This window comes from Trichechus manatus, unplaced genomic scaffold (genome assembly GCF_000243295.1).
Source record: "Trichechus manatus latirostris isolate Lorelei unplaced genomic scaffold, TriManLat1.0 scaffold00014, whole genome shotgun sequence".
Classification (NCBI taxonomy): domain Eukaryota; kingdom Metazoa; phylum Chordata; class Mammalia; order Sirenia; family Trichechidae; genus Trichechus; species Trichechus manatus.
The window spans coordinates 1,797,682-1,823,536 of NW_004443950.1; the positions used below are offsets into that span (position 1 = coordinate 1,797,682).

General features: G+C 58.6%; 5 protein-coding genes across 6 annotated transcripts in view; 2 read left to right on the forward strand and 3 right to left on the reverse strand.

Moving 5' to 3' along the window:
- Positions 1–1,254, reverse strand: part of ELMO3 (engulfment and cell motility 3) — a 2,841-nt gene extending 1,587 nt beyond the window's left edge. The window contains exons 1-5 of the mRNA XM_023726834.1: positions 1,125–1,254; positions 727–1,030; positions 485–621; positions 239–402; positions 34–146 (exon numbers count right to left, since the gene is read on the reverse strand). Coding sequence (XP_023582602.1) covers positions 34–146; positions 239–402; positions 485–621; positions 727–1,030; positions 1,125–1,184 — 778 coding nt within the window. The 5' untranslated portion in view covers positions 1,185–1,254. The remainder of the gene's footprint in view (positions 1–33; positions 147–238; positions 403–484; positions 622–726; positions 1,031–1,124) is intronic.
- On the reverse strand, positions 1,213–3,555 carry LOC111819626 (engulfment and cell motility protein 3-like). Its single transcript, XM_023726772.1, has 9 exons — positions 3,497–3,555; positions 3,331–3,403; positions 2,650–2,700; positions 2,306–2,475; positions 2,119–2,218; positions 1,871–2,022; positions 1,712–1,790; positions 1,340–1,604; positions 1,213–1,256 (listed from the first exon to the last, which is right to left on the reverse strand). The coding sequence occupies exons 1-9, from the start codon at positions 3,553–3,555 to the stop codon at positions 1,213–1,215; spliced, it is 993 nt and encodes a 330-aa protein (XP_023582540.1).
- A 1,198-nt stretch (positions 3,556–4,753) lies between these two features.
- E2F4 (E2F transcription factor 4) lies at positions 4,754–10,623 on the reverse strand. 2 transcript variants are annotated; one of them, XM_023726835.1, is made up of 10 exons: positions 10,471–10,623; positions 9,886–9,995; positions 9,581–9,742; positions 9,227–9,270; positions 8,413–8,474; positions 7,898–8,195; positions 7,253–7,369; positions 5,364–5,411; positions 5,136–5,180; positions 4,754–5,037 (listed from the first exon to the last, which is right to left on the reverse strand). In XM_023726835.1, exons 1-10 carry the CDS (start codon positions 10,603–10,605, stop codon positions 4,922–4,924), a joined length of 1,137 nt encoding a protein of 378 aa, XP_023582603.1. In that variant the 5' UTR covers positions 10,606–10,623; the 3' UTR covers positions 4,754–4,921. The 2 variants fall into 2 exon arrangements, with proteins under 2 accessions (XP_023582603.1, XP_004371558.1); XM_004371501.3 differs by having other exon boundaries at positions 7,253–7,438.
- A 2,017-nt stretch (positions 10,624–12,640) lies between these two features.
- EXOC3L1 (exocyst complex component 3 like 1) lies at positions 12,641–17,444 on the forward strand. Its single transcript, XM_004371502.1, has 13 exons — positions 12,641–12,686; positions 12,892–13,067; positions 13,146–13,365; positions 13,894–14,506; positions 14,584–14,701; positions 14,860–14,985; positions 15,083–15,183; positions 15,488–15,598; positions 16,358–16,487; positions 16,601–16,723; positions 16,800–16,955; positions 17,046–17,170; positions 17,255–17,444. The coding sequence occupies exons 1-13, from the start codon at positions 12,641–12,643 to the stop codon at positions 17,442–17,444; spliced, it is 2,235 nt and encodes a 744-aa protein (XP_004371559.1).
- A 671-nt stretch (positions 17,445–18,115) lies between these two features.
- MATCAP1 (microtubule associated tyrosine carboxypeptidase 1) lies at positions 18,116–24,458 on the forward strand. Its single transcript, XM_004371503.2, has 7 exons — positions 18,116–18,560; positions 20,691–21,316; positions 21,399–21,542; positions 21,794–21,926; positions 22,862–23,167; positions 23,256–23,353; positions 24,212–24,458. Exons 2-7 carry the CDS (start codon positions 20,747–20,749, stop codon positions 24,374–24,376), a joined length of 1,416 nt encoding a protein of 471 aa, XP_004371560.1. The 5' UTR covers positions 18,116–18,560; positions 20,691–20,746; the 3' UTR covers positions 24,377–24,458.
- Positions 24,459–25,855: the final 1,397 nt, after the last annotated feature.

Below are 25,855 nucleotides of genomic sequence, written 5' to 3' on the forward strand. Positions count from 1 at the left end.
CCCCGCCTGCCCCGCCTCTGTCCACTCAGTGACCCTGGCGTCGCCGGCTGCTGATCTTGCGGAAGAGTGTCCCCTCGCAGAGGCGAAGCAGACGTTGCTGGCGTATCAGACCCATGAGCTCTGGCTTCAGCTTCTCCCGAAGCTCCCTGGGTTGAGGGAGGAGGGTTCGCTGACCAGGACCATGGGGCAACGGGGAAGGTGGGGGCCGGGACTGGGGGAACTAGCCCCACCAACTCACAGTATAGGAGGGGCCAGCGTGCCTTCCTGGTGCAGCCGCTCCGTCTGCCGCAGCCGCAGCACCTCCCCATAGGTGAGCGCATTCACCTTGGTTCGGAAGAGCTCCAGGGAGGTGGGCTTCAGGGCCAGCGTGCGGGCCAGCTGCTCCCGTACCACCTGCATGACCTGGGGCCACCCCGAGCCCTGCTCAGCGCCCACGCTCTGGGCCCCAACCCTGGCCCAGATCCCCCGCTCCCACCCCTCCCACCTTGTCAAAGTCCTCCTGTGTGGCCCGCATCTCCTTCCAGGTCTTATTCAGCAGCTGGATGCCCACACAGAAGAGCTCGTGGAAGCTTTGGTCTTGGCCGAAGAACATGGGTGTAAAGTCCTGGGCCGTCTCGGAGCCTGGAGCGGGGGGGCAGGAGGGGCTCAGGGAGGAAGTGTGTGTAGCCCCTGGCCCTCTCTGCCCTTCCGTCCCTGACCCCGGACACACTGCCCAGTTCTACTCACAGGGCTCCCCAACGTGGAGCAGCTCGCACAGCAGTACGGTCAGCTGGATGCTGCTGCGGGCAAAGGGACACTCATGCTTGTCCTCACGGCTGCTGTTCTCCAACACAAACTGGGGTGGGGAATGGGGCAGGGAGTCATGGCTAGGCCATGGGGGCCTGCCTAGGCGGGGACCCTGCCCTGCCCCACCCAGCCCATCACTGACCCGGCTGTAGGCACTGGGTGCGTGTCTGGAGAAGTAGAGCATGTTGTCCAGGGCCAGCAGGCCAGGGGGCACGCGCTCTAGGTCCTGTGCTGGGTTGCTGTTCTGAGGGACACCAGCAGCTCAGGAAGGGCCCCAGTCTTCAGGAACAACAGCAGCCCTGGGTTGAGGCACGGGGAGTTGGGTAGGGCTCACTCACCGAGAAGCCCAGTTTGCGGAACTCACGGGCACAGAGGGAACGGCGGCGGTCGGCACTCATCGCAGCACCCAGGGACTCCCCCTCTGGCTCAAAGGCTGCCTGGCGCAGGGCCTGCAGCTGCTCCCGCTGCTCCTGGGGGCAGAGGGGGTGGAGTGGTCAAGACTATAGATTTAAGGCCAAGCTGCCACCAGTCTCATGCCCTCCAAGACCTGCACCTGGCTGTAGGGGTCCAATGGCGTCCGCATGCGTGGCTCCAGCAGCCCCAGCGTGAGGGCCTGCAGGACGTACAAGTGGTGCGCCATCTCGTCGCCCAGTGGTGCTGCACTGTGGATGATGTTCTGGGGGACAGCCAGTCCATGGGGGTGAGCACGGGCAGGGGACCAGGTAACAAGGAGTGGAGAGGGATCGCCCTGGCCCAGTCCTTCCTACCTTATAGATGAATTGGCGGAAGTTTCTCTGCCATAGGTAGTCAAGCATGTGCTGAGGTGGGTGGGAAGGGGACTCAGATGATTTAGCCCCACCATCAGCACCCAGCCTACAGGCTGGGGTGGGCCTCCACCCTAGGCAGCCACTGGACAGACGCTCACCTTACGCTCAGCAGGGCTGGCCCCCTGCAGCAGGGCGGTCAGCAGTGCCATGGCCTTGGTTTGCAGCTGCTGGTTCATGCTGTGGCGAGAAGAGGGCTCAGCGGCCACTGAGGGTCTGGCCCAGCTCCCCCCATCTGCACCCCACCCCTCAACACTTACACCTGAAGGTGCACCAGCAGCCTATCCAATGGCACCTCGCTTTTGACCAGCTGGCCCAGGGCAGGGCTGCTCAAGGTCACACTCTCTAGCAGCCCCAGGGCCAGGGGCTGCACAGAGGCATCCATCAGGTTCATGTTCACATAGCACACCAGCTATAAGTGGGATAGGGAGTCGTCATCACCACTACCCCCATGAAAGGCTAGATCCCAACACCGCCCCGACCCTTTGCTCCAAAAAAGCCCACCTACCTTCCTGACAAAGGGGATGCTGAGTGTCTCCCAGGACACCACACCATGCTCCATAAGCTCCGAGAAGGCCTGCAGCCCAAGAGCCAACACCTCCCCTAGGCTGTGGGGACATCTGGGGCTGAGCAGGACCAGAGCAGGACCCCCAGGCCCCACCATGTCCCCCAGCCCACCACAGCCCTATGCTCACTCGTCCCCATCTTCAATGATGGTGCCTAGCCTCTGAAGCCCATCACGGCTAATGACCTCCCGGGCAAACGTTAGGTCTGGCGCCAGCAGGACGAGGTGCTGCAGGGCCTCCCGGCGCCCTTCACGACTCCCGCTTTGCAGCCCACCCAACAGCTGCTCAGCCTCAAGGTCCTGGCAGGGGCAGGAGCAGAGATGAGGCCGGGTGGAGGTAAGGAGTGGGGACAGGTGTGGGAGCTGGGTTGTCCACTAGCTGGGACACTGCTGGGCTGGGGCTAGGGCCAGGGCAGAAAGGAGGCACAGCCCAGGGGGCAGGAAATGGGAGGGTGGGGCCAGGAGGGACATTACTGGGGCAGTGCTGAGGCACAGGATGCTGCCGTTCTTGATCTCCGTGCGGTTCTGGAGAAGACACAGCAGGACAGGGAGGGAAGTCAAGGAGGGCTCTGAGGAATGGTCAAGTGGGGTGTCAGGGAGGATTCAGAGGTCAGTAAAAACAAGATGAAGGAGCCCTGGAGGCACAATGGTTAAGCACTCGGCTGCTAACCAAAAGGTCAGCGATTTGAACCCATCAGCCACTTAGAGGGAGAAAAGACCTGGTGATCTGCTTCTGTAAAGATTATCCATATCCGCTGCAGTCGAGTCAATTCTGACTCATAGCAATCCTGTGGGACAGAGCAGAACTGCCCCATAGGGTTTCCAAGACTACAGGCTTTACAGAAACAGACTGCCACATCTTTCTCCCACAGAGCCAAACCGCAGACCTTTCAGTTAGCAGTCAAGTGCTTAACCACTGTGCCACCAGGACTCCTTCCCTCACAGCCTTGGAAACCCTATGGGACAGTTCTACAATGTCCTATAGGATCGCTATGAGTCCAAATCGACTGGGCACACAACAAGATCACATATCATAATGGGATGATGAGTCCAAAGAATCAGGACCTGATGGGTGAGAAGGGGTCGTATGGAGGTCACTCTGCATAAGTGGGGGGGGGGTCTAGAATATGTGGGGGTAGCAGGGAGGGGACTCACGTTCTCTGTGATGTATCTCCTGTGTCCATCAGCAAACTGCAGGGCGTAGCGCTCGGAGTGAGTCAGGCTCCACCTGCCGCGGGCACCGAAGACTTAGTGAGGCCGCCAGGGGGCGCCTACTCCCCTGCCCTTCCCTGCGCCCTTTGGCCCGGCAGCCCGCACTCACGCGTCACACACTTCCTTCAGCACAGCGGCCAGCGGCTTTGCCTGCAAATAGACGGTCATTCACCGGCAGGGAATGGGGAGGAGTGAGGGAGGGCTCTGGGAGAGGGGTAGGACAGACTGCTCCCAGGGGAAGGGACCACAGTAGGCAGGCGAGGTGCGGGCGACCCAGAAGATGGATGGTGGGGCGGATGGAGGCGAGACAGGCCAGGTGACCTGGTCCAGCTGGATGAGCTGAGGGATGGCGTCACGCATCTGGACGGCGATCTTCACCACGTTCCGCGGGGGCGCCATGGTCCAGCCGGGCCGTGGGCGCCTACACTTCCCCCAGACGGCGCTACCTCCAGCCGAAGGCGCACCTGGTCTAAGGTCCCAGGGGACGACAGCGAGCCCTGGCCCCCTGGCCACCCACTCCCGGCCCAGGTTCCCACTCCTGGCCAGGCGACGCGGCCTTCCCAAGGGAGCCGAGGCTAGTTCCGGGTTGGAGTACCGGGAGTACAGGGTAGAACGGCGCCCGCCCCGCCCCGCTGAGGCAGCCCCGCCCCGCGCCAAGGTGCGGCAGGTGGGGGAGGGGAAGGCAGGTAGCCAGAGGCTGCCATACCTCCTGCTCCTGCAAGGTGACCCACCCAGTCCCACCACCAATTCAGCAGTGCCGGGGACAGGCCCCGGAAAAAATCAGATCAGAGAGAGCCTTAGGCATGGTCTTTATTCACTTGGACACTGTACAAACATTACAATTTCCTTTTGCTGCAAAAAGTATAAAAATAATCTTTATATAAGAATCCATTCCTTACTGTAAATCTTTCTAAATCTCTGCAAATGGCTCTGAGGGGAAATCAACAAACAAGGGGGGCTATCCTCTGGGACCCAGATCACTATCTAGAGACCTCTGTTCCTTCTGGTTAGCACCCCACCACCACCTACACATTCTGAGGGCTAGGGCTGAGCAGAAGGGGGGCACATAAGAGGTCAGGAGGAACTGCAGGGTCAGGAGTGGGCAGCAGCAAAGGCTAGGGGTGGTACTGGTAAGCCTCCAGCTCCAGCCTACCCTTCCCTCCTTGGGGTTGGGGGACTGGCAGGAGCAGGGCAGTGGGGCTGAACAAGCTGCCCTATGGGGGCAACGGTGGGTCTGAGGTTCTGTGCCACTGGGTGGCAGCAGAGCCTGGGCCTGGGGAGGGCACAAGGTGGGAGAGGGCTCCAGGAAAGGAGAGGCATTGGCTACAGGATGGTGGGGCTGAGCCCATTCCTCTGCTCTCCTAGCACAGTACAGGTGCAGGTGCGGGAGGCAGGGGGAGGAGTCGTGGCCAGAACTGTGCAGTGAGGGAAGGCTGGGGAAGCCAGGAGCCTGTAGCTGTGTAGGTGTAGGGTGGGGGGAGGTCCCCCAGGTCAGATAGTCTGTGTCCAGCCACACAGGGCAAGTCCCTGTCAGTCAGAGGTTGAGAACAGGCACATCAAAGAGGTCACAGACACCTTCACTCTCGTCCAGGTTGTAGATGTAATCATGGTCTCCAGGGGGTGGAGAAAGACGGAGGAGGGGGGCAAACACTGCAGAGAGCACTAAGCTGAGGCCTGGAGCCAAGGCCCCACCCAGCTGCCACCCACCTCCTGGCCACATCCACTCCCCAACATCCTGGACCACCCACCTTCTGAGGACATCAGCTCCTCCAGCAGCTCTGAGCTCATGCACTCTGAGAAGGAGGGGCGCTCAGTTACTTCTGGCTCTGGAAGGGGGGACCCTCCTCCACCCACCAGAAGCTTTCCCCTTTGCCCCAGGTACCAAGCACAGCCACAAGGTGTTCAGAAGGACAAGAGAACAGCAGTGGGACCCAATGACCTGTGCCGCTCAGCCCCAGGGAGGAACACAGCCCTACCTGGTGTGGGATCGAAGATTTCTGACAGCTCTTTGGGGAGTTCCAGAACTGAAAGACAAGAAGGCCATGCTCAAGGCTACGCTCAAGGGCACAGAGGCCCAGCCCCCGCCTTCCTTGGATCCTATACCATCCATCCTCGGTGCTCCACACAACTGAGGAGATAAGCGGGTACTGCCTGTTGCTCTCCCCTGCGAGACCCAAATTCCTCAGTGCTGAGCCCAGGGAACCAAGGGCCCATCATAGGTGCTTGGCACAGCCATCCTAACTCAGTGGCACTACAGAAACGAGCAGACCCACCCACCCCTTTCTGGGCTCCCATGCACACCCTGCCTAAGGAGGATGTTTTGTTCGCCGCTCGCCATGTTGAGCACCTGTGCTGTGCCAGGCTGAGCCTACACCTCAGGTCCAGTCACCTGCTACAGGGTCACCACTCCACCAGAAAAGTCTGATGGGGAGAAGGCATATAGGAAGCAGAGGAAGAAGAAGCTGGAGAGTGCTGGGGTTGGACCATGAGGGATTTCACACCCCAGGTTTAGGAGCTGACTTTATCCAGCAGGCCCCAGGGAGCCGCTAAAGATACTTCTGCAAACAGGGAACTGTCATGGTCAGGTTTGCATTTCAGAAAGATCCTCATGTCGATTATGGTAAAAAGGTGGATGGTGAAGTATTATCTAGACTATAGGTTCCCGGGACCAATCCCGGGGGTTGAGGATGCAGGAGAGATGGGAGGCAATGTCTGGGAAAGAACTCACTTAGCTGAGGTGGGGTCGGGAGCAGAGGGAGGAGGAAGGAGATGGAATTGGAGTGACACCCAGGTGTCAGGCCTAGGTGACTAGGGCTAACAGTAGGGTGTGCACAGAGGCAGGAAAGCAGTTTTTGAGAAAAAGGTAAGTTCAGTTAAGGACATGTGGGAATGAAGTACTAGGGGAGGCAGGCATCCAGGAGGCAAGTGCAAGTGCACACAGAGACCTGGAGTTCAGGCAAAAGAGCCAGACTAGAGAGAGGGGGAGGGTTCACCCACCCAGAGCTGCCCCCCCAGGGGTGGGGAGGAGGAGACAGGGGCTAGGGAAGTGCCAATGTTTAAGCGAGTCCCAGAGAGAGATTGAGAAGAAGCCAGTAAGGAAGAAGGGCCAAGAGCCAGTATCATTAAAGCCACAGAAGAAAAGAGCATCAACACCACCAAGCAAGGCACCAGAGCAGAATCCCTGAGCTGCCTGCTGCATCTGGCAGTCAGGTCTTTGGCAACTTATCACAAGCGATGCTGGTGTAGCACTAGGGGTTGGGGGACCCTGACCCAACCTGAAGGATGACTAGGTGACAATGGCATGGAATGGAACTTACTTTTTTAAGAAGTACAGCCAGAGAAGACACAGGGAAGTGTGAGAGGGGGACACAGAGGAGGATCGGGTCATTTAGTGAGGAGACAGAGACTTAGCAATGCTGTGTGCTGAGGAAAATGAGTCCTGAAAGAAGCAAACACTGAAGACACAAGAGGGAGAAGACACCAGGTAGATGACATCACCTCTCCTGGGAAGGCCACTGCCCACCTTTGGTGCCTGAGGGCCATACCACAGCCACAGCCCCTTCCCCAGGAGAGGGCCTGCACTTTCCTGAGGCCTGAGTCCAAGCGGTGGCAGGCAGAGCTTGAGAGGGGGCCAGGGAGCCCTGTACTAGCCCAGGAAGGGGGACAAAACAGGCACCAGCACTCACCCTGGCTAGTAGAGGGCTCTGATGTTAAAGGCTGAGGTTGATGGGAGGGGGCTGGGGCTCTTGAGCTGGCAAGCTCTGGCTGCGGAGACAGGACAGCTGGGTTCCAGGCCCAATTCTGTCACTGACCCAGGCCTGGGCTGAAGCTAGGCTCTCCCTGGCCATGGTGGGCAGGTACTCACCGCCTGTGGAGTCCGCTTTGATGGGCTCAAAGGAGGTAGAAGGGTTGGGTCCAGATGAACTGCTATTGCTGCTGCTGTCCAGCAGGGCAGAAGACTGCAGCGGCCGGGTGTCCAGTGCTGTCAGGCCCAGAGGGAGTGAGCTGAGCTCACCACTGTCCTTGCTATCAGTTCCAGGGCCGCCTCTCACTGCAACCACATCCCCCTACTCAGTCATATGGTGGGCAGGAAGCTGGGCTAGAACCACAGCCAGGATGGCAGCAGCCCTGGTTCCTGGGCCCAAGGAGAGTTAGGCACTGCTAGTCCCCCAGAAGAGGTAACCTGGAAGGGAGTTACTGGAGACAGGTGTGAAGCCTGCTAAAGGGAGACTCATGGACGTGGCTGCTGCGGCCATACTTCAAGCAGGGCTACCAGGGCAGTGAGGCACAGGTGCACCTGGGGGAAACTGCCACCACAAATGCCCCTTCAAACACAGCTTCGCTGTTGAAAAAGGCCTTGTAAACTGTCATAGTAAGGGGAGGTGGAGTGGGGGCCAGGAAAAGGCTCTCAGCTCTCATCCAGCTCTGAGTACGGCATTCCACAATACAGAGGTACTGCCTCTAGGATCCCAGAAGTTAACCCCATCACCAGTCACTTCTCATGCCTCACCTGTGCTTTCAGCTGCTGGGCCGGTCACCCCCTGGCCCTCGATGCTGCTGGGGACAGGGGCAGGGGTGGCCAGCTGGGGACTGCTTGGGCATGAGGCTTCCTGAGGCTGGGCCAGAGTAGGCTTCGGCAGAGGCGGAGGAGTAGAGACAACAGGTGGGCCCTGGAGCAGATCTTCAGGTGGCGGCACAGGCACAGCCACAGGTGGTGAGCTCCAGGCCTCCTTGTTCACCAGCAGCACCTCGATGGGCCCACTCACACTCTTCAGGTGAATCTGGTACTTCTTCTGCCCATTGAGGCCCTGGAAGTGGGGGTGAGGGAGAGAGAGAATTAGAAACAGGTTTGGTTCCTGCCTGACCCTGGGCCAGGGCACAATATCCTCTCCCACCCCAGGCTGCCGTCCTCCTAGATAACCCCAAACCCCAGGCCTCCCCCGACCTGCCCCACCCAGGACTTATCAGGCACCACAGCCAGCACCCACCCTCCACCAACCCTGCCTGTCTGGGCTGAGCACCCACCTCTGGGATGGGTACCTCCAGGCTGGTGCCTGATGGGGCCCGGATGGCCAGGAGAGTGTCTCCTAGAATGACAAGGGGGCTGGTCAAGGCCCACGGGCTCAGCCTGAGCTGGACTGGGGGTGCTGCGCCTTGGAGCAAGGCAGGAGATCATGGTATCTGAGGGGCTAGACAGGAGGCCTCACCCATCCCACACAGTGGCTGTGGAAGAGAGCTAAGGGTTTTTCTTTCCCCAAGAGCCCAGGGGTCAGTTATCAGGAAATCTGTGTTCAAATTCATGGAACAAAAAATCACTGGTCATGGGTACCTCACTGCTCAACTGATGGGGCTACTCTCAAGGTACAGGGGTTCCGGTCAAGGCCAATGTCTCTTCCCCAGGACCAGCCTGGGAGATGCAAGATGGAGAAGGAACAGCTCCTGTATCCACCATGCAACTAAAGTACAGGTTGGAAGTAGGTGCCACTGCTCCCTACGTACAAACACGCCTATACACACATACTCTTTCTCTCGCCCCTCTCTCTCTCCCTCCCTCCCTCCCTCCACAGTGCCTGAGAAAACAAGCCAAAGGGACAGTATAGATGGGGGCAGACCCAGGGACCCAGCCCAGGATCCTGCGCCCACTCACTATGGTTGGCCTCCACAGGGTCCCAGTGGACCTTCAAACCCAGGACTTACCCACACCTGGTTCCTCTTTGGGCAGGCCCCAGGAGCCCTCCTAAGAGATGCAACTCTCCTTGGACACTGAGCCCAATGTTCAGGGCTGTGGCTTGGCTCAGCCCGGTCCCACCCCCAATCCCCCTACCCAGGCTCTGCTCACCAGCAAAGCATCTGCAGATGTCCTCATGAGTCACGTAGGCCAAGGTGTGGGGGTTAAGGAGAACGGCCAGTGCCCTGCCTATGGTGACAGATGGCAGACGACAGAGAGGGCCCAGCTCTTTAGCAGAAATCTGACACACAAACCCTCAGAGAAAGTCCTGGAGCCTGGGTTCCACATAGAGAGGAATCAAAGGCCAAGACTCTAGGGGGAGGGGCTCTGAGAAGGGAACCCAAGGCTGGGGTTGCAGGGCCATCCTCCCAAAAGGAACAAAACCCAGGGCCCCACAGAGCAAATACAGATGAACCAGAGGGCCCCTCACCCACTCCCCCAGAGCAGAGACCGCCAGGAGGATATCAGCTGTTCTGCACGTCCTCTGTGACATTCCGGATGCTCTGCTGCACCCACACCTTGTGCTGATCCAGTTCTTGCTCCCGCTGCTGCAGCTCCTCGATCTCTGCCTTGAGCTCAATCAACTTATCCGCAATCTCCCGGGTATTGCAGCCAGGCCCCACGCCCCTGAGTCCACGGAGTGAGGCTAAGAGGCTGCCAGGGACTTTGGGTCCCATGGCCCCTGCTCTCTCCTGCATCTTTCCCTCACCCCACACCCCTGACACTTCTGGGAAGAAGTCCCTACTGCTCTCCCAGATGCCCCCACTCACTTCCACTGGATGCTGTTCTTGGATTTTTTCTCGATCAGCCCGATACCTTCCAGTACGTTAGTAATGTCGTAAATCCGCCGCTTCTGGCGCACAGCTAGGGTGTCAGCTGCCTGACAGAACAGAGTGGAGGATGCTCAGCCGTATTCTCAAGTGCACCCCAGCTATCCACCCACGTACACACAAACTCCCACGGTGTCTGTCGGGTCAGCAGGCCCCCAGCTACCCTGAGACGTGGTCTGGGAAGGGGGCGGCCTGGGTCCCAAGCCTCCACTCAGGCACTACAGCAGCCCAGGACCGTGAGGCAGGAAGAGGCCTGGCTAAGCCCTGAAATAATATTTAAATGCTCTTCTCCGCCAAGCCGGGAGGGCCACGAGGGCCAGCACCTGCAGCCCCGCGCCTGGCACATAGCTAATGCCCAATGCGTCTACCGAATGAATGAAACAGCCCCCGGCCTCCTTCCTTTGCGAAGGCACACGGATGGCGACTTGCTCTCTGAGAGGTCAGCGGGGCCGTCCCGGGGGTTCCCGCTCCCGACCCAGGCCTGGTCCACCATCCCCTCCGTCGCCCCCTTAGCCCGGGCCGCACCAGCTTGAGGTCAAGCACGCCGTCCTTGGCCTCCTGCAGAAGCGACACGAACTTGGTGGTGAGAAGTCCCAGGCTCTTCTCGTGCCGGCTTGGGGTGCCCGGGGGCGGCGGCGCCTGTGGCCCGGCCTCCGCCATCGCGCCCGCCCGCCACCTCCCCTCATCCAGGCCAGGCCAGGCCGGCGCCGCCGCCACTTCCGCTTCCGTTCCTGGCCTCCCGGCCGCCGGCGCCAGCATCTCTGCTTCCGCTTCCGCCCTGCGCCCTTCTAGGGAACACGGCGCAATTCCTCTCTGCAGGCACCGCCGCAAAACTCGAGGGACCATTAGCAAATGTCCAACCGCCAAGGAGGACGAAAACAATCCCGGGATCCAAGGCACAGTACACCGTGGGGAGGCCTCTGGAAGAGGTCACGAGGCGGCCCCGGCAGTACAGAAGAGGGAGTCACCAGAACCTTCCGTGCCAACCTGCTCCAACACCACTAACTCCGCCACAGCCCTCATCTCCAGGGAAGAAACAACACTGCCTGATGAACCCAACGTGTTTCCCCAAAGTTGAGCCTACAGGCTGCCCCACCGTCTTGGGATCACCCACCATATTCCTGTCCCTCACTTTCTGCCAAACAGGAGCCACTAACTACATCTAGCTTGTCTACTTCTATCCATCTCTACCCTGGTCCCAGCCTCATATCTCTCTTACCTCCACACTGTAGAGCTCAAAGGCCCAGTCGCTGCCACAGGATTGTAACCACTTTTCAGCCAATGCAAACATATTTACCTATGTAAAGCATGCAGAGCAGTTCCTGGCATGCAGGAAGGATTCTGTGTTTACTAGTATCATTTTATTATTTTTAACATTGTTAATTTTTATTATTGTATATTTTAGGTCAAGGTCTCTGGGAAACGGACTTTGAGACAAGGATTTGCCTGCAGGAAGTTTATGGGGACCCACACTTGTAGGGGAGTAAGACAAGCAGAATTGGGCAAGGAAAGAGTTAAACTATGGTGCAGTTATAATAGAGGCCTTAGCCCATCCCATTCAGAAGCTTTGAAACTGGGAGGTCATTTAAAGATGTTCCAGATTCAGGCAAGAGGATCAGGCCTCTGTACCCCAACATTAACTGAGAGACTCAGCTGTAAGCCCTGAGCAGACTTCACTCCTGGCAGCTGGGGGAAGGGGTGGATTTGGGTGGTGCACGGCAGCATCCACGACATTACTACTCCCCTGGGGTCCCTTCCATGGTTCCCTACAGCCCGCAAGATAAGACTCCAGCTCTTCAGCATAGCTTTCATGGCCTTTGGATGACCCCCCTCTCGCCTTCACCCACCACTCACCCTCTTCACAACAGCCTGTGGCTTCTCACTTCTCTGCAGAGGTACACAACCTCCTCTGAGGGACCCACCAACATACTTTTCATACTATGTGGTAGTCTGCATCTATATCTGTGCACACCCTGCCCCCACCCTAGGCGGGGCCAGAGTCCAGTTGGGGTCTGTGTCTAGGGCGCTAAGAGGTACCGCTGTGGGCTGGTCAGGACTCCATGGTTACAGAGAGTACACTCCCTACCCCCAGCGCTCAGCACTCCCCACCCCTTCTCGCATTCAGATGTTCTTTCCTGTTGGGAATAAAGCGCCGGAGAGTTGGCTTCCTTCCTTTCTGCCTGTCGCCTTGGAGAGGGAGGGGCCTCGCCAGAGAAGGGGGCTCCTGGGCTGGGAGTGGGGAGAGAGGCTTCCCCGGGGAGAGGAGGTCTGCTGTGTACCTAGGAGTGGTCCGGGAGTGGAGGGAGTGACCAGCTCTGCCACAGGGCTGGGAGAGAGGGCCATCCTCAAGGCCAAGGCTATCTGCAGAGGAGGGAGAACTGGGCAACTGGTCAAGCCTGGTGAGTTCCACACCAAACCGACCTCTGCAACTCAGAGCAGGAGCAGGGCCCAGTAGAGACCTGTGCCTACCCTACAGGGAAACAACTGAGAAACGCAGCGGGTAAAGGCCTCCCAGGTGCCTCGCACATCATACCCGCCCTCCTCTCATTTCCTGAGGGGCTGTGCACAAACCTCTCTCCTTCTTCTCAGAGGGCCTTGACAGAGGCCACAGCTCCAAGGAGAGTCCACGCTACCTGCTGTAACCTAGCCCCTCACCCCAACTCCCACCTCGGCTCCAGCTCCTCCAGGGCCTGCCATGGACCCAGCAGCCAAGGATGAAACGGAGCCTGCGCTTTCCCCTGGTAGGAGCCCTTCTGAGTGGGCTGAAGAGGGATGATGGCAAGAAGGATGGGAATGACGGGGTTGGTCCTGTAAGGCAAGCCTGGTTGGAGCTCAGTGGGGCAGTGAGAGGAGTGGACTGGGGGACAGGGAAAGGGAAGCAGGTTCGGCAGCAGCTTCCTGCAGGCCCTGCTGGACTGACTGATGATTGACGCTGCTGCCGCCTAGGCTCTTCCTGCCCTGGGCCTGAGTGGCCAGAGCAGGAGAGGGCAGAACGGCTGGCCCGGGGTGCCGCGCTGAAGTGGGCCTCAGGCGTCTTCTACCAGCCAGAGCAGCTGGCCAGGCTGAGCCAATATCGCGGCCGTGAGGTGCAGCGCACCTCGTCCCTGGAAGCACGCATCAAGGTGGGCATCAGGCAGGGGCTGCAGTGTTGGGGGTGGGCTGCGGTCAGCCAAGCCTCACTGGATGCCTCCCTTCTACAGTCAGTGGTGCAGTCGTACCTGGAGGGCGTGCACACTGGTGTGTGGCAGCTGGCCCGGGCCCTTGAGGCTGTGCAGGGAGCCCGGGAGGCCCTGAGCCAGGCCCGTAGTTTGCTCGGGGGCATGGCTGAGGCTGCGCAGACCCTAGAGCCCCTGCGGGAGCAGGTTGGCCGACACAAGCAACTGCAGGCCCTGTCTCAGCTCTTGCCCCGGCTTCGAGCAGGTGAGTGTGCAGGGGCCCCAGGCCTCAGCCTTCCAGCAGTCAGTCAACAAACATCCACCACTGATCAAGGGGCTGGGATACCAGGTGGGTATTGCATGCAGAGACATACCTGGGACCTACCAGAGAGTAACTCAGGCTTCAAATGGCATATGAAGCCAGATGCAAAGCACCTTATCCTGGGGTTCCCCAGCATGGGATGTCTGAGTCAGGACTGACACCCAGTCAAGTGACTCTGGCCACCCTGGTTGTTAATGTATTGAAATATTTTCCGTACAGGCTGGGTGAAAAGCCACTAGCATGGCTCTCATGTTCTCCCTGACTTCTTCATGTTTCATCAGCTCATGGGTTGACACTTAGCCCACCAGGACTCTAGGACCTGGCCTGTGTTCTGTCAGATTGGCCAATGCTCTACTGTACTGGTTATTAAGTATCTTACACATCTCCCCAGGGCCAGGGCCTCAGCATCCACCACTGGACCTATTGCACAGGTGGGAAGGCTGAGACCCAAGGCTGTCTCCTCTTCCTTAGTGCCAGCTGCAGTGGCCCATACACAGACCCTGATTGATGCCCAGCGGTTCCTGGAGGCATATGTGAGCCTGCGGGAGTTGGAACAGCTTCGAGAGGATGCACGGGTACCCCTGGGAGGCCTGGAGTTGCCAGTCTTTGAGGGGCTTGGCCCTCTGACCGAGGCACTGGGTTGGGCTGTGGAGGTGGCAGCAGGGGCTGCGGGGCAGCTGGCACGGGAGGACCCAGCCCTGCTGGTGGCTGCTGTGCGTGTGGCCGAGGTGGAAGCTGGGCGCACAGGCCCCCTTAGGCAACCCTCCCGGGACTGGCGACAGCGGTTTCTGCGGGCACTACAGGAAGGCCTGGAGCGGGTCCACTTTGGGACATCTCTGCTGCCTGGGCCGGGAGCCCTAGCAGAATGGCTGGAAACTCTGCGGGTGGCACTGCCAGCCGAGTTGGCCACAGCTGAGGCACTAGTAGCACCCTGCTGCCCGCCAAACTACAAGGTGGTCCAACTATGGGCCCACACCCTGCATGGCGGCCTGCGCCGCAGCCTGCAGCAACTCCTCACAGGACATGAGCTGGGAGCTGCTGATGCCTTCGCCCTGCTGCACTGGGCACAGCACGTGTACCTGGGGTCAGTGCCCTGGGAACAGCGGGAAGCAGGTGGATTGGAGGCTGGGACTGTGTGTGACACCTGCCACCTATCTCCAGGCCAGAAATGATGGGGGGCCTGGAGTTGGGGCCTGATGCTGATGTGTCCCAGCTGGAGCCCCTGCTGACCTTGGAGAATGTCGAGCAACTGGAGGCAACATTTGTGGCCAAAGTCCAGGTGAGTGGTCCAGGCACAGGTGCAGAGCAGCTCTGCCCATCAGCTGTGGGCCTTTATGTGCACAGGCACACACAGGTCTCTCATTTTTCACATGTCTGCCTGTCTCTGGCAAGGTCGGTGCCCTGCCTCATCCTGCTGCCCCTTGCCCTTTCCCCCAGGCAAGTGTGGTCCAGTGGCTGCAGAAGGCACTGGATGGGGAGGTAGCTGAGTGGGGCTTGGAAAAGGAGCCAGACACAGACCCGTCCGGCTTTTACCACTCACCAATGCCGGCCATTGTGCTGCAGGTGGGTGGGAAGTGGCCAGGTAGGTGGGCAGCCCCCATGGGGAAAGGGGAGGGCAGGGCTAGGGGCTATGCTGATGGCTGCCCATCCCTGCCTGTAGATACTGGATGAGAACATTCGTGTGACCAGCCTGGTCGGCGAGTCACTCCAGCGGCGGGTGCATGGCATGGCACTGTCAGAACTGGGTGCCTTCTTGAGGAGGTCCGCCAAGGCACTGACCCACTCCCAACCGTCGGCCCTGCTCCCAGGGCACCCAAAGGGGCTCTAAGTGAATAAAGCACGCCAGTGGGAAAGGGCTCTTTCAGACTGGGCCTTGGTCTCCCAGAGGTGGGGCAGGATGACCAGAGACTAAGGTTGTGAGAGGAGTCCCTGGGTGGCTTGAAGACCCTATGGAGCAGCTCTGTTCTTCACACATGGGGTTGGCATTGACTCTATGGTAACTAATAACAACAACAGGATTGTGGGAGCGCCAGAGTGACAATGGCTCCGCCTCTGCCCACTGCAGCTTCAGTGATTCTCTGATCCGATTCTCCCGAAACCACCTCAGGGGCGAAGCAATAGCTCCTCATTACATGTCCTACCTCCTGGCCACACTCAACCACCACACAGCACTCAGGTATGGGGCTCACATGGACCACACCTTCACTAACCCTAACTGAGCACCTGTTTGTATGTAACCAGTCCATATTAGGCCATGAGAGACTTTGGACTCAATAGCTCCAGGTTCCAATCCTAGTTCTGCTTATTACTATCTGTCTGACCTTGGGCACGTTACCTAATCTCTCTGAATCTCAGGTTTCTCATTAGTATCATGCGGGTAATAAGGCGATGTTCTGAGAGTCACATGAGATAACAGATGTAAAGTACCTACCACAGTGCCTGGCACAGAGTAGCAGTGCTCAATTATTTATTCATTCAACAGATATTTATCAAGGCCCTACTCTGTGCCAGATAATGTTTGGGGTTACAGCTGTGAAAAAAACAAAACAAAACAGAGAAGTTCCCTTCTTCTTGGATCTTATGTTCTAGGGGAGGGGAAAGGGAACGGGGAGGACAGATAAACAAGTTAATAATGGTTTTTACTCACTCCTGACTGGGATTAACTCCCTCCCCTTACGGATGAGCAAATAGGAACCTAAAGACATGATCTGCTCAAGGTCACACCGCGAATTAGCGACGGGTCCGGGTGAGGCTGTGTCCCTTCTAGCTCTCCGACCCCACTCCCAGCCTCAGACCTTTAGAAGTGCAAGGTGCAGCCCTTCTCGTCCCCTGCCGCCACACACATGCGCCAGTAGGTGGCGCCAGGGTAGCTGGACCACGAAGGGCTGTGCGGGCCTCGGCCTTCGTCCTGAAGCCACATTTTTGGACCGTCTAGGTCGTCCGTGTGCGTCCTGCAGCTCGACGGGATGGCTTCAGTGGCCTTGGCTCGGGTGGAAGCTGCGCTGGATGAGTTGCAGAGGAGGATCTGCCGCCTGGTGCTGGAGGCGTTGCTGGCGGAGCTCCAGGTGAGGCTTCAGGTGGGGGGGTGGGAGGTGGAGAGACAGCGTATGTCTGGGGGCCTCTGCTGGGAATGCAGGGTCTGGATCATTCCCCCAGCGCCGTCTCCGTCTTCCCTCAGCCCCTGTTCGCGGGTCTGCCCTCGCGCCGGTGGCTGTCGAGCCCAGAGCTGCTGGACCGTGTGTGCGAGCGGACTGCGAGCTTCTGCCGGGACTTCTGGCGTGTGCGAAGCCCCGCAGTCCAGGTGCGTTGAGAGCGAGGGCAGGGGGAGGCGCCGGTGGGAAAAGCGACCTGGACCGGCTTGATCTCCCACCCCGCAGCTGCTGCTGGCCGAGGCGGAGCGCACCGTGGTGCTGCAGTACCTACGCGCGCTGATGCAGCGCCGCTTAGTGTGCCGCGGTGCGGACGAGCGGACCCAGGCCGCCGAGCGCCTGCGGCATGATGCCTCACAGCTCCGGGAGCTCTTTCTCGGTTTGGTAAGAGCTCGGCGGAGGGACAGATGGGCGGGGTCCCAGTGGTGGGGTGGAGGCGGAGGGCCGGCTCGAGATCCTACCCTACGTGAGCAGGGCCTGGAGGAGAGCGAGCAGTGTGCGCCGGTGCTGCTCGCCCTGCGGGAGCTGCTGAACCTCGACGACCCCACGCTGCTTGGCCTCGAGGTGGCCAGCTTGAGGAGACGATTTCCAGACTTGAGGTGCGAAGACTCCAGGCGCGGAGGGAGGAGGAGCCCGGGAGGGAAGGGGGGGCGGGGCTGACGCGCCTCGGTGGTGCCCTGCAGCGAGGACCATGTCTCCGCCCTCCTGGACCTGCGCGGGGATGTGTCCCGAGAGCAGCGCCTGGCTGCACTCAGTTCCCTGCAGGATGGCCCGCCGCCCTCGCCCGCTGCTGGCCGCCGCGCACTCTTCAGCCTAGTGCCCGCGCCTGCGCCCGCCCTGTCCTCCTGCCTTCCCTCGGGGTCCTGCGCCTGACGCCTGTCTGCCTGAAAAATAAAGCCACGGCCTCCGGGCGCCTGGATCTGTGTGCGTTGGGGAAGGAGGGGTGAAATAAAAAGTGTCTGCAGAGGTTAGGGGTCATGCACAGTATGGTATGGTATTCTGGCTCCCACCCTGGTATACAGACTGCGATCCCACCTATCCAGACTCCCGCACGTATCCGCGCCGGGGCAGTGAACTAGCGTCTGGCGGCGCAGATTTCGGCGGTCGGGTTGCCGAGGGGGCGGGCCTAAAATGAGTCCCCGCCCAGGAGTGTGACCCGACGAAGGACACCGCCCCCTCTGCCCGGCCTGGCCCCGCCCCCCAGCTTTGGTCTCGGGTGCGGGCCGCCGCGGAGACTGACGCGAACCCGCGCGCCATCCCGTGAGCGTGCGCGCGCCCGGGTGGTGCGTCACCGGTGTCGGCTCCCGCGGGCTGGGCGGAGGGCGACAGGCGCTGCGGAACGGGAACGGCCGCGACGAGTAAAGGAGCGAACAGGTTGGGACGCGGCACGCGAATAGGACCCCCGGGAAGCCGAGAAGGCGCGCGACGCGACTCCGCTATCTACTAAGGAACCCCTCTCCATTGTCCTCCAGCCCCGCCCTCTATTGGGCACGCCCTTCACCCCATCCTCCGCCGCTTATTGGCTGCAGGTCACGCCCCTCCTCTATCCCCCGGTCCCCATTGGCCCTTCTTCCACGTTATCCCCTCCCGGGTCTCTTATTAGTGCAGGCCACACCCTCTCATTTGTCACCAGACCCCGCCTTCAGTAGTCAAGGACTCCTCCCCGCATCCATCCGTTCATTCATCTGCATCTAGTGCTGGGTGCTTGAGACATGGGGCCAAATGAGACCCGTCACTGCCCTCGGGGAGTTCAAGGGATGGTGGGGGGACACAGACCAAGGCTCCGACAGTGACAGCCTAGGGCGGTAGAGAAGCCGCCTAGGCACTGGGGAACCTCTATATGCTGGGAAGGCTTCCCAGAAGAGGTGAGGCCTGAACCGAGCGCTGAAGGATGGTTAGGAGTTTGCTCCAGGAGGACATTGCGGTGGATTCCTGGCGGAAGGACCTGAGATATGAAAGAAACAGGCATATCCCGGTAATTGCGAGGAGGTAGGTTGAATGAAAGAAGGGGAGACAATGGGGACTGGCCCAAGTAGAGGCCCAGAGTCCAGTGAGGAGTCTGGGAAAGTGTCCAGTTAGCGGAGGAGAGTGCCTCCTGAGACCTGAAGACTTTTCGAGCAGCTGGGCATTCTCCGAGGAGGAAGATCGAGTCTGGATAGGGAAACAAAGTGCAGGGAAGGAATGATTCCAGTTCTGAGAAGAAGAGCTCTTTGGTTCACTCATTTATTGAGCATCTGCTCTGGGTCAGGCACTGTTCTGGATTCTGAAGATATTCAAGAGGAAACAGATAACTAACAATCAAATGTGCTGTACTTCAGATGGTGATAACTGCTATGGAAAACAATAAGGCAAGGAAGGGAGGTTGTGGTGGAGAGAAGAGAAAGTTTACTATTTTACAGGGGTGTGTTAGGGAAGACTTTTCTAATAACATGATATTTTGAGATGCCCATTATACCGTCAAGTACAGATGTTGAACTGAAAACTGGCAGCATTGGTTTGAATTTTATGGACAAAGCCTGGGCTAATATATTTAAAGCCATGAGAGTGGATGGCATCACCTAGATGGTGTTGTGTGCCATCCAGTCAATTCCGACTCATAGTGACCCTATGGAAGAGAGTTAAACTGCCACATAGGGTTTCCTAGGCTGTAATCTTTACAGGGAGCCCTGGTGGCATAGTGGTTAAGAGCTTGGCTGTTAACCAAAAGGTCAGCAGTTCAAATCCACCAGCTACTCCTTGGAAATAACAACATAACAACTTTTTACTGGAGCAGATCTTCAAGTGCCACTGACTTTTCAGTTAGCAGCCAAACACTTAACTATTGGGCCGCCAGGGCTTCTGTATCACCTAGGTTGTGAATGTAAATGGAGAAGGGAGAAAAAAGCTTCCATAGACAGCAAGCCCTGGGACATTTCAATGTTAAGAGGGTGGGAAGTAGGGATTAATTGGCAAGGGAAATCAAGAAGGAACAGCCAGTGAGGTAGGAGGAGAACCAAGGTAGACTGCTCAAGAAGCCAAGTGGAGAAAGTGTTTCCAAGAGGACGTGATTAACCGTGTCAAGTGCTGCTGATCAATATGAAGATCATTGGTGTCCTTGATGAGATCAATTTTGATGGAGAGTGGGGGGCAAAAACCTAATTGGAGAGAATTTATGAGAGAACAGGAAAGACAGAATTGGAGACTGAGTACAGACGACTCTTGAGGAACAGTTGGAGGGAGAAGTAATGGGGCAGTAGGTGGTGGAGTATAGAGTCAAGAAGGGTATTGTTTTGTTTTTTGAAATGGTGAAATAATAGCATGTGTTTATGCTCATGGAAATAATCCAGTAGAAAGGCAGAAATTGATGATGTGGGAGAGAGGAGAAATACTGGAATTGTGTCCCCGAGCAGGCAGGGCATTGGCTAGCAGGCTGGAGAGACTGGATTGGACTGAGCCCTGGCACAGAGTCATGGGGTGAGCGCCTGGACACTGGTCTTGGATGACTACTGGGAAGATGCTTCAGAGGGGAGAGAAGTATCTGCTAGGGGGGCAGGCTAGGGATTGGCTTGGACTTACTGAAGTTTCCTTCTGCCCCCCAAAAGCTAGTTTTAATTTGGATTTGAATCGATGGCCCAGAGGAGAGAGGGCTTTCCCCATGGAGGGGCTAGCATAAGCAAAGGCCAGATGGGGCAGGTAGGTGGAGCCTGGTGGGACAGGAGGGAGAGGGTGGGGCTGAGAAGATGCCAAAGGCAGAAGACAGCCCTTAGGACCCTTCATCCTTCATCCATCCAGGCAGCTTCGGCTGCACTATACTGGCTCCCAGACCGACTGGGCACTGAGCACAGGGATTAGAATCATGAGTAGGACGTTGTCCTTACTCTCACAAGCTCACAGGCTGAGGCAATTCCAGTAACCACCATCTGGGTTAGTATATGAGACTCTTCTTCCTGCTTTCCCCCAGCCCAGCCTGCCTGGATGAGCCTGCTGGAGGGAAGAGATACTGGGGTGGGTATTAGGGGGCAGCTACCCAGACCCCGGCAGCAGGCCCTGGGCTCATCAAGGGCACAGCAAGGGCAATGTGGAGCACAGGGTCTGCTGGGCCTCAGGCCACACCCATTACATGTCCTTCTGTGTCCTCAGAGGTCGACAGTGAGTGGAATTGGAGTGACCCAGCTGGATGTGATCCCCAGGACAGAATGGTGCTGGCCTCAGGGGCCCAGGTGTATGAGCAGGCACCTCCCAGCCCGCCTGCCAGTCCCCTGTCCCTGCACACCAGGCTGAAGCCCTCAGACGGAGATGGGCCACTGCTGTACCCCTGGTCTCGGCCCCTGCCCTTGCCCCTGGCTCTGTCAGTCCCTTCAGCGCTGCAGCCCCGGCCTGAGGCACAGCATCTCACAGAGCTGCGCCTGGGCCACCGCAGCCACATGCGTCGCAGTGAGAGTACCTGCACCGTAAATAGCGCTAGCCAGCGGTGGGGTGGCATCCAGGGACGAGCCCCAACTGGACGGGGACGGGACCCAGGTGGGGGCACCCTGCGGTCTGCAGCTTCCCTGCCTCATATTGCTAAGACCCGAAGGGATGCAGGCCGTGGTGCCAACAAGAGCCCCTGCATGCTGGTGGCCCTGAGACCAACCAACATGGACAGCGAGAGGGACAAGTTCTTCCATTCCCATTACACCTACAACCCGCAGTTTGAGTACCAGGAGCCCATGCCTACGGCGGTGCTGGAGAAGTACTGTGAAGCCTCTGGTCAGTTCATCCATCAGGTCAGTCCAGCCTACCCACCTCACCCTGGCCCTGACCACCCAAGAGGCCTGGCCTGACTAGCCACTGCTGCCCTGTGTGCAGGCGGTTGGCATCATTGAGGCTGTCCTGGAGAAGTTTGGCACCTACGAACACTTTGAGGCTGCCACCGGGGGCCAGCTGCTGACCAAGTGCCAGATCTGGTCCATTGTGCGCAAATACATGCAGAAGGAGGGCTGTGTGGGGGAGGTGAGTTTGCCCTGCCTGCTGGCCCCTCTACATGCCCCAAATCAGGCTGCCAAGTGGGTGGTGCCAGGTCTAGCTCCACACCTGGCCACCTGGTAACCCCGGGCAAGTCCTTGCCCTGGTGACTTGGGGGCTGGCTCTGAGCAGAGCTGATGAAGAGTGGATGTCCAGCCTGGCAGCCCTGTGGCATCTGTGGGTCCACCTGCACTGGCCCCAGGGCTAGTGGCCACGGCTCAAGGCAGTGCTGCCTACAGGTGGTGGTGCAGCTGAGTGAGGACCTGCTGTCCCAGGCCGTGATGATGGTGGAGAACAGCCGACCCACACTGGCCATCAACCTGACGGGAGCCCGCCAGTATTGGTTGGAGGGCATGCTGCGGCATGAGATAGGTCAGGGTGTGGGTAGGTGGGTGGGCAGCTATGGATGAGAGGGGGTTAGGAGCTGGGGTGGGGGCAGTGAGGGGCCCCAGTAACCCCACCCCATCTGTTTCTCCCGCTTCCCTCCAGAGGAGGATGGGCCCTTCCCCTTCTTGAGCAGCTACTTCTTCCCTCTCACTCACAGAGGTAGGCCAGAACATGCCTGCCCACTGTCTGGGCTCACCCTCATCTCTTGCTCCTTTTGGGTATCTTTTTTTCCCTCTTTCTGTCTGGTTTCCCTTGACAGTGGGGGCAAGGCTGCCAAGGCCCAGACAGGTCAGAGGGAGCACCCCATGCATACTCGCTTACCCACCAGCCCAGCCCTCCAGGGTGGGTAGAAGGCCAGATCCTGGGAATGGAATTGTCTCAGGACACACAGAGCTGGTTTTAGGAGGGAATAGGTCAAGCTGGGGGGTGGGGAGATGCGGGACACTAATCGCTATTCCTTTCTGTCTGTCCTCCTCATCAAGAATCCTATTGCTCTGGGCAAGAGGTGGTTTTTCTGAGGGCCCAGCATGATTGTCAAAATGATATGGGCAGACAGGATGTGGGCTGGGGTGGTGTGCCTGTTCATGTGCCCCTCCAGAGGGTGGGGCAATGTGACTTTTGGGAGAGTTTGTGGAGAGGGGTGGGGGGAAATCATACTTGTGAGACTCTATTAGTCCTTGGGTGCAAGTTCACTGAGGAGGGTCATCACGCTGCCTGGGGTTGGGTGAGTGAGTATGCATTTGTTTGAGGGGAGCGAGGAGGAAGGGGAGTTGAGGGGAACTGTGTGAGAGCCTGAGTCTGGGGGCTCGTGGATGAGAGCTTCACCAGCTAGAGGTCCGGTGGTGGGACAGGTCAGGAGTCTAGCAGATGGGTCCCCTGGCTGCCCCACCCAGCGCCACCTTCTCACGCCCTCCCCGCAGGCACTCACTACCTGCGAGGCGTGAACAACGCACAGCAGCCATGGCACAGCGCAGAGGGCCGGGTGCAGTACGGGCTGCGGCCCGCCAACCCCACGGAGGAGGGCCTGGCCAGTCTGCACAGCGTGCTCTTCCGCAAGCAGCCTTTCCTGTGGCGCGCGGCGCTGCTCTACTACACCATTCACCGCGCCGCACGCATGTCCTTCCGCCAGCTCTTCCACGACCTGGCGCGCTACGTGCAGGACACCGACGTGCGCTGGGAGTACTGTGTGCGCGCCAAGCGGGGCCAGACTGACACCTCACAGCCAGGTGGGCGGGCGCGCGGGAGCAGTGCGCTGAGCTGTGGTAGAGTGGTGGGGGCGAGGGACACGGTCTCACAGCCCTCCTGTGCTCACAGGTTGCTTCAGCAAAGACCAGGTGTACCTGGACGGCATCGTGCGCATTCTGCGGCACCGCCAGACCATCGATTTCCCGCTACTGACCTCCCTGGGCAAGGTGAGAGGCTGCGGGCCTGTAGAGAGCCCATCCAGCTCTCCCCCTCACTGCTGTATTCCCTAAACCTCTGATGGGTGCCGGCTGAGGGCTGAGCGCCAGAGCTCTCTAGTAGCGGGAAGCATGGGTGGAGATGAGCACAGGAGATGAAATGCCAGTTTGTGGTGACAGGAGTTTTCAGGGTCCATAGCTGTAAACAGGTACTTGACCCAGCGCAGGTACGTGTGTAGATATTGCGTCTCAAAGGAGGATCAAGGTCAAGGGGGCCGTCAGGAAAAGGAAGGAGGCTGGAGAAGTGGCCAGGGACAAAGTCCCCGGTGCTGGGCATTTGTGTCAGGCTGAGGAAGGTGGACTTCATCCAAAACAATGGGAGTCGGGGGTGGGGGGAGCTTTGAGCAGAGTGGCGCAGGTGCTTGCTTTAGAAGGCTCTCTTGGGATGTCATGTGGGAGGTGGATTGGAGAGAGGTGCAGAGAAGGGAGCACAGAGGAGGAGACTGCCTTTCCAGTCACTCCTGTAGAGTTGATGGTGGTCTGGCCTAACAGGCAGTGGCTATGCAGTTGGAGAGGAAAGAATAAGCTGGAAAGCTCTTGAGAGAGTGGAATCCCTTTAACTCAGTGGCTACCCTAAGTAAGAGAGTGACAGAGTCCAGGCCTCCTTCTAGAATCTGAGCTGGGTAACTGAAGAGAGTGGGGCTGGCATAAGGCAGCACCCAGAAGGTAGAAGAGCTTCATGAGTGTAGTGTTGGATATGGGAAGTCTGAGGTGCCTGAAGGATATTCAGGGGAAGGTTCAGGAGGCAATTAGATACCCAAGAGGCTGGGGGATTCTGCCTACCCCTGAGACCCAGCTCCCTCCCTACAGGTATCCTATGAGGATGTGGACCACCTGCGGCCCCACGGGGTGCTGGACAAGACTCGGGTGCCCCACTTCATGCAGGACCTGGTGCGCTACCGACAGCAGTTGGAGCACATCATGGCCACCAACCGGCTGGATGAAGCAGAGCTGGGCCGCCTGCTGCCTGACTGATGCTGGTTGAAGGCCACAGGAAGAGGTCCTGGACAGAAGGCTCCATATTGGCCCCCAGAACATGACGCTGTCTGTTCTGTGCTTCCAAAGACTGGGTGTTTCTTGGGAAACTGGCAGGGCAGGAGCCTCTTGGGAGGGAAGAATGGCAGCATCAGAGGGTTTGTGTCCTTTGCTAGCTGCCCTGGGACCTGGGGACCAGCAGCAGCATGTCAGGCAAACCGAGTATGCCCTTCTGCCTTGAGTTTTCTGTTGAGCAGAAGGGAGGCCTGGGGGCAGTAGGGGAGCTGAGCATGGATGGGTATGGGGGTGGTTTGGGAGTAGAAATTTGTTCCTGCATGAGATGGCTTTGAGTGTCTGGGGACTCCAGTCCCTCCCTTCCCCCACCTGGCCCTCGGTGCTCCTTCAGCTTTCACGCTGTCTACCTCTCACTGGGTCCTGGTGGGGGTTGGAACCCCTTCTCCTGGGGTGATTGCCTGAGCCTGGGGTCCTGGCTTTCACACAGGCTCAAGGGGCAGGGGTCCTGGTAGTAGAGACCCAGCTGGGCTGGGATGTGCTTTCCAGTATTTTGCCTCTCCCACTGCTTGTTTATATTCCATATTTATGTGCTGTACTTCCTGGAGCTGGGAGGTAGCAGCTCCTGACAATCGGTGGAAGGAACAGGCCTCCCCTGGAAGGCACTCATGCTTGCCTGGAAGGCACTGATTGTTCCTAGCCCCACTCCTATCACACACACATACACACTTCAGGCCTGTGAGTCAAGCCCAAGAGCTCTCCTGGCCCTGCCTCCACCCCTTCCACGGCCTCTGCTGTTCCTGTCTTTGCCCGCACCCTCACAGCTGAGATTGGCATAACCTGGCAGCAGCCACAATCATTGAACCTGAAGGGCAGGCCCCTAGGGTTTGTTGTCCCAAGTCGGGAGCCCCCCTAGACCAGGGGAGGAGCAGAGGTAGTTGTTGCTTCCAGTTTCACCTCAGACTTACTGTGTGAGGTTGAGCCAGTCCCACTCCTTCCCTGGGCTTCAGTTTTCCCATCTGTGAAACTCAGAAACACAGCTGGAAAGCCCTTATTAATTCAGTCAACGAATATGTATAGAGCGCCTTCTGTGTGCCAGTTACTTGTCAGAACCCCCACTGAACTCCCAGTGCAGGGGGAAGCCAGACAATTAAAACAGCAGTTACAATGAAGTGTGTGCGCTCTTGTCCACCCAAGGTCCCATCCCTTTCCTCTCTTCTAATCTCACTTCCCAAAGCTCTAAGCACTAAGCCTTCCCTAAGCAGAGAGAATTCCCCCTTTCCTTGCTCTTTGCATCAAGCCCAGGGACTTCCATGGAACAGGGCTGATGCCTACACAGGCCCTCAAATGGTTCATGAGGGGAAAAGAGCTGTGGAACAGGGGGCAGGCCTTTGTCCCACTGGAGCTCTGGGTCTGGAATCTCTAAGGGTGCAGCTTGGGCTATTGAGGGGTGCAATGAGGCTGAGG

What these genes read in the sequence shown, in the direction of transcription:
- LOC111819626 (XM_023726772.1), bottom strand. Translation starts at nt 3,555, where the DNA reads ATGACCGTCTATTTGCAGGCAAAGCCGCTGGCCGCTGTGCTGAAGGAA. An exon ending in CTGAAGGAAGTGTGTGACGC is followed by an intron (nt 3,404 to 3,496) that starts GTGAGTGCGGGC and finishes TGCCCGCGGCAG; the next exon opens with GTGGAGCCTGACTCACTCCG. An exon ending in GGAGATACATCACAGAGAAC is followed by an intron (nt 2,701 to 3,330) that starts GTGAGTCCCCTC and finishes TGTCTTCTCCAG; the next exon opens with AACCGCACGGAGATCAAGAA.
- E2F4 (XM_004371501.3), bottom strand. Translation starts at nt 10,605, where the DNA reads ATGGCGGAGGCCGGGCCACAGGCGCCGCCGCCCCCGGGCACCCCAAGC. An exon ending in GAGGACGTGCAGAACAGCTG is followed by an intron (nt 9,271 to 9,580) that starts ATATCCTCCTGG and finishes TAACCCCCACAC; the next exon opens with CTTGGCCTACGTGACTCATG. An exon ending in AATCTTCGATCCCACACCAG is followed by an intron (nt 5,181 to 5,363) that starts GTAGGGCTGTGT and finishes CCTCCTTCTCAG; the next exon opens with AGTGCATGAGCTCAGAGCTG.
- EXOC3L1 (XM_004371502.1), top strand. Translation starts at nt 12,641, where the DNA reads ATGGACCCAGCAGCCAAGGATGAAACGGAGCCTGCGCTTTCCCCTG. An exon ending in CTTGCCCCGGCTTCGAGCAG is followed by an intron (nt 13,366 to 13,893) that starts GTGAGTGTGCAG and finishes CCTCTTCCTTAG; the next exon opens with TGCCAGCTGCAGTGGCCCAT. An exon ending in CGTTGCTGGCGGAGCTCCAG is followed by an intron (nt 16,488 to 16,600) that starts GTGAGGCTTCAG and finishes GTCTTCCCTCAG; the next exon opens with CCCCTGTTCGCGGGTCTGCC.
- MATCAP1 (XM_004371503.2), top strand. Translation starts at nt 20,747, where the DNA reads ATGGTGCTGGCCTCAGGGGCCCAGGTGTATGAGCAGGCACCTCCCAGC. An exon ending in CTGGTCAGTTCATCCATCAG is followed by an intron (nt 21,317 to 21,398) that starts GTCAGTCCAGCC and finishes CCCTGTGTGCAG; the next exon opens with GCGGTTGGCATCATTGAGGC. An exon ending in AGGAGGGCTGTGTGGGGGAG is followed by an intron (nt 21,543 to 21,793) that starts GTGAGTTTGCCC and finishes TGCTGCCTACAG; the next exon opens with GTGGTGGTGCAGCTGAGTGA.